This window comes from Sinocyclocheilus rhinocerous, unplaced genomic scaffold (assembly GCF_001515625.1).
Source record: "Sinocyclocheilus rhinocerous isolate Xijiao unplaced genomic scaffold, SAMN03320098_v1.1 scaffold1048, whole genome shotgun sequence".
Classification (NCBI taxonomy): Eukaryota; Metazoa; Chordata; class Actinopteri; order Cypriniformes; family Cyprinidae; genus Sinocyclocheilus; species Sinocyclocheilus rhinocerous.
In genome coordinates, this window is record NW_015649578.1 from 28,061 (window position 1) to 36,387 (window position 8,327).

The 8,327-nt window shown below is 36.4% G+C and overlaps 1 protein-coding gene and 1 pseudogene across 1 annotated transcript in view; both read right to left on the reverse strand.

The window, feature by feature from the left end:
• The window catches only part of LOC107710765 (ATP-dependent RNA helicase DDX51-like), a 7,915-nt pseudogene extending 7,791 nt beyond the window's left edge, over window positions 1-124 (reverse strand).
• A 1,221-nt stretch (window positions 125-1,345) lies between these two features.
• The window catches only part of LOC107710782 (AP2-associated protein kinase 1-like), a 32,914-nt gene continuing 25,932 nt past the window's right edge, over window positions 1,346-8,327 (reverse strand). The window contains exon 18 of the mRNA XM_016515629.1: window positions 1,346-2,633. Within this exon, the coding sequence (XP_016371115.1) occupies window positions 1,891-2,633 (743 nt within the window). The 3' untranslated portion in view covers window positions 1,346-1,890. The remainder of the gene's footprint in view (window positions 2,634-8,327) is intronic.

Here is an 8,327-nt window from a genome sequence, read left to right on the forward strand (position 1 = left end):
ATTTTTAACCCAAAAGTTGGGTTAGTCCATATTTGACCCAAAGTTGGGGTGAAACAACCCAGCATTTTTTAGAGTGTACTTTCAATGCAATGAATACATACCTATTGATCATAAACAGTGCCATCATGGTGACTCCCGGCTCGTAATATTTCAATATATAATTGCATGTATGTACAGTTTTCAGAAATATAAACTGGACAGTGTACAGTTCTTCTGACCACGTGGGCTCGTGGTTGCTAGTACCATAAAAGCTGAGGATGGGGTCTAGACGTCGTTTTTAAGTGGTCAGGTATGTGTTAATCATTTTTATCATTATTTACTAATCAAAATATAGGTGATGTGACGTGGAGCATTTACTTTTCTCAGCGCTGATAGGGAAAGACAAGCCAGCGCCCCCTGCAGGAAGAACCACTCATAAGAAACGCGTATTAGCTATTCTTCCGCCCATTTAGACCGCCAGATGGCAGGGTTTATTTATTTTCTTTGGTTAATTTCTTCTACCCATCCCTTTACAAACACAGAACTGGACAGAGCAAATGTCATTGTATTTTATAAGCGTATTTATCATCAAAATACTCCAAGGCCCGCACACACTATTATAGTAGTTATTATCTTATAATTACACAATGTAATAATAATTGTATGTAATATATACACTACCTGTAAAAAGTTTCTTTAAATTTTTTTTTGGAAAGATGTCTCTTATGCTCATCAAAAAATACAGTAAACATTGTGAAATATTAATAATTTAAAATAACTTTTTTTTTTCTATTTGACTATAGTTTAAAATGCAATTTATTAATTTGATGAAAAGCGGAATTTCTTGACGGTCACATGATCTTTCAGAAATCATTCTAATATGCTGATTTGCTGCATTAAGTCAACACAATGACACCTTTTGAATAAGTTTAATTTATTGTTAGATACAGATTCTACACCAGTGAGTGTTTTGCATAACTCAAACAAATAAATGCGTGTGATAAAGTTTAAGAATTAGCAAGTTTGATAGTGTGCGGGTTCGTTACTTATTTTTAACACTATTTCTAATGAAAATTTAGCATGTGTGCAGTAACAAGAATGCAAAATCTCATTATTGTATAAAAAATAACTGTATTATTTTAAAATATAAAGTAAATTTGTAAAGTATACATGATAGTAGTTTTCTTGTACTGAATGTATGCTGATTTGAATATAAAAATTATAAAAGTGAAAAAAAAATATTACTGTATTTTTATTCCATATTATAGTAATAAGAATTTGGAAGGAAATTGTCATGAAAAAGTTACAATTTAAAAAAAAAAAATCTTCATTGTGCTTAAAACCGGTTTTCTTTTACATTTGGGGTGAAATGTGACCTGGACATTTCTTCATGAAGGTAAATAATTAATTTAAAATGTCAAGGTATTTTCATAGCCCAGTGTGTTTTGAGAGAAAATCAAACTTATTACATATATTTTATTATCAACAGTTGGACAGAATGTTTCCCTTGTTTTTTATTTAAGATGTGTGACTGCCAGATCTGAGCTATACAAAACTGCCTGGTATACCATGATAGTAGAAGTACCATCAGTAAAAGGATGGGAGAATAATACAAACATTTCATAATAGTGGAAATAATTCTTGAAGCTCATGCTCATAATAGAAAACGATCCAACACGCTGAATCAGTTTTCTGTGGACGTGGTACAAACACAGGACAGAAATGAAGCATGATCTGAGGTAGCAAAAGATGTCACACAATCAAACGCTGACCCAGAGATAGACAGCCAGAGGCCATAAATGTGCTTCATTCTTTAATAAATTACACTCAGTATACAGCATTTCATTATGTTAAGCTTGAATCTTTTAGGGGGCAAAAGTAGTACGGTGCGGTTTCACAGATGCTGTTCTCTCAGCGTTTATCTTGACGGCCTTTAAGGTGGAAGGGCGCCGAGACGAAGGGGTCAGAGGAAGTCCCATCAGAAGTCACAGCGCTCGGTCTGTGTTCAGGGTCTGTGTTCACAGGTCCTTCGTAGTGTCTGGAATACTTAGAAAGTGCCTGGGGGCGAAAGGCCAGAGGGGTCACTTGGCCGAGGATGCTCTGGTCAAGGGAAGAAAATCTCGGCTGGGCCGCCGGATTGCTGTAAACCTTTCCAGAAGCTTCCTTCTTCATACCAAAGGGCGCCTGGAGGAAAATATCAGGCTGTCGAGGCTGAGCTGGAAGGCGAGGAAACGGCGCATTGGCGAACACGTCCCCATCGCCGTCTACGTCTTCTCCGATTCGAAACGGAGCTTTGGAGAAGACGTCGACGCTTGGATCTGCGCCTGAATGTTGGGCTTGTGACACCAGCTGTGGCGAGTGGCTCTGAGAAACCAAAGAGGACTGGTTTTCAACTGGTTCCTCGGATTGGGAAGACATCTGGTGGTTTCTGGCAGACGCTTGACTTTGGTCGTCATCGTCATCCGAGTCTTGAAGTAACGGTCTGGAGCCACTGCAGTCCAGACTTGGCGTTTCTTCGCCGCTCACCTGTGACCTCCCCCCTTCTTGTTCTCCATCGTCTTCATCGCTGGAATGAAGACAGCCCTCCTCCACAGGGTTCTCGAGGTCACCTCCCTCCAAAAGCGATCCATATCCATCACTCTTGCCTCTGGCTTCTGCAAAACAGAAAACCGTAGAAAGGAAATTGATAGTTAGTGACATTTTCACCAATACGCTACAGTATAGCAGGAGGATCATTTTGAACAATCAATGATTATGACCAAAAAGTTTTCAAAACTTAAAAATTGGGACCTTCTATAAATACACGGAATGAATAAAACAAAAGGTTGGAATAGCTGGAATCATCTATAGGTGCAGCCTGTATCCGGACAGTTGTTGCAACATTACTGTGCCTCCTCTACAGGACGGTTCACCCACAAATCAATATTCTGTCATTTATCCTCACGTCGTTCCAAACCCGTATGACTTTCTTAGTCCTACTGAACACAAAAGGAGGCATTATGAATTCATTATGAATTGAATTTGAGTATGTTTTTTTTTTCTGTAAAAATTATTATAAATGCAAACTGGAGCATTTAAGCTTCAAGAGGGAAGAAGGTTTACTGAAGCTATACAGTCGCTGTGGACGCTGTTTGACTGTTTAAGCCAAATTTAAGTCATTATTCCCTGAAAATCTGGACATCCAACATGGATACAGCTGCGTCACGCGGATACATTGTTTTCGTTCAAATCAAAGCGTAAACAACGTAGAAGACGTATCCATGTGACGCAGCTGACACAGAATAGCATACGCTGTTTACATCCAGCTGATATTCTCCAAAATGGCGCTACGGTGACGCGGAGGAGACGAATTGTTGAATAAAGTCGTTATTTTTGTTTTCTTTGCATACAAAAAGTATTCTCGTAGCTTCGTATAATTACGGTTGAACCCCTGATGTCACATGGATTATTTTACCAATCTCCTCGCTACGTTTCTGGACCTTGATCGTGGTAATTACATTGCTGTCTATGGGAGGGACAGAGAGCTCTCAGAATTCATCAAAAATATCTTAATTTGTGTTCCGAAGATGAACGGAGGTCTTACGGGTTTAGAACGACATGAGGGTGAGTAATTAATGACAGAATTTTCATTTTTGGGTGAACTAACCCTTTAAAGTTAGTTTAATGTCTAAAGTTGACTATCGAAATAAAGTGTAACCTTAATTTTTTGGGTGAACTAGCCCTTAAAATGAGGATCTGTATGTTCAAGATGATTTAAAAAGGATAGTACACCCAAAAATGAGTCCATCATCATCTACTAACCTTCATGTCGTTTCAAACCTGTATGACTTTCTTTGGTGGAAGACAAAAGACATTTTGAAGAAACTTAGTAACTATAGAGTTTGTGACAACTGACTTCCACTGAATGAAAAAAAAAACATTTCTCAGAACATTCCATAGAAAGTCATACAGGTTTGGAACAATATAAGAGTGAGTAAATGACAGGATTGTAAACAAGTGAATAAAATGGGGAAAAGACAAATGATTAGGAGCCCTCTATCACACTCCATTACACAAGATGACTACACAATAAAGCAATACAGCACAAATAAAGCACATTCTACAGTATAATCCACAGAAACACAGCACTAATACCACAAACAGTCAATGTCTTGACAGTTACCACTGACAAACACAAACCTTGTTTCCACAAACTGTCACTATTAGCCTTTCAATAAACCAAACACATTTCTGAGAAATGTCAGAAGCCTAATGTTCATATATATATATATATATATATATATATATATACTGTATATACTTCCATTTAGTTTTTGATGTATCTAGCAATAGACAAATGACCTTAATAAGCATGGAGAGCCATGGAAACAAGGAGGTTACAGAAAACACAGACTGAACTGAGATCAGATCAGAGCAGAGACGTGATGTAAGTCTTACCTTCATGATGAAGGAAATGGTTGGCATTAAATTCAGGATTAATACAGCAGAGCACTAAGATTTAGTTAAAACATCAGTGCTAATCTGTGTAAAATGTGAGATTAGATTATCTGTGTAAAATGTGCTTTTGTTTGCAAATATTTACACAATAGCAGTCATGAGGCAGGATGCAAAGTATAGCATAACCCTAACCTAACCTAACCTAACCCTATATGAGAAATGCCACTAAACCTAAAGCTTAAACACCTGTGCAGATATTGAATCGATTCGAAAAGTGTGAACATACGATGCAGCGCAAAACTCTTAAGATGTGGCCTTAAAGGGAAAAATGAAATTTCTTTCATCATTTATTCACCCTCATGTGCATCACTCACTTTCTTCTGTGGAACATGAAAAGACATTCTGAGAAAAGTCTCAGTGTTATTTGTGTCCATACAATGGAAGTCAAGGGTCACCAAACATTCTTCAAAATATCTTGTTTTTCATAGAAATAAAGCCATACATGTTTGGAATGGCATGAGGGGGAGTAAATGATGACAGGATTTTCATTTGTAGGGAATTTAAAATTCAGTAGCCTCATATTTTAATAAAAGCAATGTTTCAAAAATGAAAAATATCAAAATTAACATTTAACTGGCATGCTCATGTAAGCTAACTGTCAATCCCTCATTGAACAGAAAGTTATAATAATTAATAAGGACAGTGCGTGTTACTATAAAAGTTCATTTTAATCACAACATGGGCATATTCATCCTTAAAGTTAGAAAGTTTACATTTGCACAACAGGACTGCACTGTACACCCAAATGTTGTCTTTACTTAAATATTGAAGTAATCTTGACTAGACATTATGTTTCGGGCCCATAAATCAAAAACCTAAGTTTGTGTAACTTGTTTACCTACAAAAAAAGTAAACTTAAGATTTCAAGTGTTGTCAACTCAAAATCCTAATTCATTAAAACAGCTCACTCTGGTCTTTATTTAATGTGACTGGCCATGCGAGCAGTTCTACCTGGCAACAAGAGAACTGATGCACTGATTGGTAGATAATTACAAAAGGCAGGTCTCTCTTCATTTTGTCTGTCTCTCAAGATCTCGGCATCTGCACTTACCAGTTTGACTTTATTTCATACAAAAGTTCATGTTGAGACTTAACAGAGGTTAAGATGTTAATGGTTTACTGAAAAGTAAAAGTTTAGTAAAGGTTGATGTCACCGTGATAGAGATCAGTGTTTGCTTTAGTTGGGCCTTGATTTCTTAAACATTAGCTTTTCTCTGGCTGCTTTAACTTTGTCTTTCTAAAACACACTCCTTAAAGCAATACATGCAAGAAAACATCTGATCAGATGATATTGGTTACTTATTGTTGATGATATAGTCATAATTTGAGTTGTCAACTTATTAGGGTTTTCAGTGTGACCCAAGTAGTGTTTAGTCACATATCATGTGACATAACATTTAGATTTGGCCAAGAAAAGAAAAGGTTAAGCAAATATCTTCTCTAAAGGTGTGTGAAAGCAAAAAAAACAATGCAATATGACGTTTAGTCACAGCATTTGAATGTGGCATGTCTGATATCCATGAACACAGACTAGGACACAACTATCTGTTCCCATTGACGCTTTTATTTAACATCCTTCTTTTCAGAATTTATTTATTGTTGCATAAAGGATAGGGCAACAGAAGGAAAAAAGGATAACACCATGGCATTCCAGTATAGATAAGACTTTTTTTTGTTGTCGTCATTATTTTCTCCTGACATGCGCTCTAATACACACTACAACACAAGATAGACGTCAGACTACTTAGCCACACCGCTAGGTGCATATCTAAGTGTAACATGAGCACTACAGTCAGATTGCATAGGTCAGCCACATTAAAACAAGCAAAAGGGAGGAAGAGGGAAAAGCGAAGAGAAATTAAGGGTCGATCACATATAAAACCTTCACATAAACATAATATCACCAACTCAATCTCATGACATTTCATAATGTTACGTTTTGGCGAAATGTTGGCTAATTCGTATGAATTTGTACAATCTCAATGCTACGATTTTGTATAATTTGCTGACGTCCCACTGATGCTTAGGTTTAGGGTAGACCTGCACGCCTACATTTTTGTTTTCTAAAAATTGCACGTTTGCGACATACGAATCACATTGTGCAACTTCATAGTAAATCGGCAGCTTGTAAAAGAGTTCTCATGAGATCGGGTCGAATATCACACAACAATGTTCTACCGATGCAACATTTGCACAAGCTTCGAACAAAACAATAACTCAAAATAAAACAATGCTCTTAAAACAACATTTAGGTATACTCTATAAGCAGTTACATCTCAAAAGAAATGATTGTGTTTTATTACTGCTTCCACACATCTAATTATGAAAATCCAAACGTCATACATATAGTACAGACAGACATATTTTCTTATTGAGCTCTATATGGGTTTACAATTGATATGTGTTGGTAAATGTGAGTTTGCAGAGATTCGTCAAGAGTCAGTGTCGACATGTCTGACAGCAGTGTGACGTCAGCTTTAGGATAGTTATAGACCGATATATAGGCCAATATTTGACCATTTTGAGATATTTGACACAAGTCGGTAACTATAACCGCTCAGCCGATCAACAGAAAAGTTAACTTGAAGGATAATAAGCTGTTTCTGTTGTCAACTTTTTATTTTTGAGTGGAGTAAATTTCAGAAATTTACAATATAACATTTTTTAATTTGTCATTACATTGGATTATAGGTATTAATATCAGCATTGCCTAAGCCCTGCTTTCTAGAAATTTCATTTTGTCAATGAATTTCTATCACTTTTCCATAACATTTCCAAGTAATTTGTGATTACTGAAAAATTGATTCTCATTTGATTCAGACAAGACCAAATTAACTATTCAGGGGTGTGTTTCCCATAAAACAATGGAATTCACTGATTGACTAACGAAGTATGATGCATTGTTGGAGAAATTAACTAGCTAGTTTCAACTAGCTGTTTCCTAAAACAGTAGTAACATGTTCGCACCTCTGTCATTTGAACCATGTTGGTTCAACAATATTGGACTGTTGTTAATGACGTCATGCGCAAGTAATAACTTCTGCTAAATAATCGATTCAAGATCGCAACTTTTTATAGTTAATTTACACAAAAACAACTGAAAGGCATTCATTTTTAAATCAAGTTTACATGCAGTATGTAATTGGTGTACACTTTATTCCTCTAGGATATGCATGCGGTTCATTCAGTCAGCAGTTTACTCCACTTTCTCAGAAATACCGCCGTAACGAACATGAGGACTATTTTGACAATTTTTGTTCCCTGTTTTGCTTTATTTGAACCACAGGTCGAGGGCTGTCGTTCCAACCACACAAATCTGCATTGCTGTTTGCGAATATTCGTTGGAACTACAGTATGGTTTCAGGAAACTCCGAAACATTGAACTGTTGGAAACTAGCAGCCATAGTTGGCTAACGATGCTTTTGGGAAACACACTCCGGTTATGAACCAGTTTGAACACAAAAGAACTGATTCAGTTGAACAATTCACGTTCAAATCAGAATCACAATGACTCAAAAATAGATGAAATGGTATTTAGGCATAACTAGGAGAAATTATATTCATTGTTGCAATATCCAGATTTTCAAAAAAAAAATCTGTATTGCCTGTTGAAAAACACAATTTAGTCGACAACTAGTTATTTTCTGACAGTATCTCCAGAACGTATCATTGATTGTTTTATTTCTGGTAAACATCACATGGTAGACGAGACCTCGGGAGGAGCAGTCCGTCACAGGCTCAGTCTAAACACATTTACTCAAAGTTAACTTAGAAAACTTACAAACACATATCTGTTTTAAATTGAAATCTTAAGAGGTTAAGATTCAAAATAGAGGCTATTATTCGAGGAG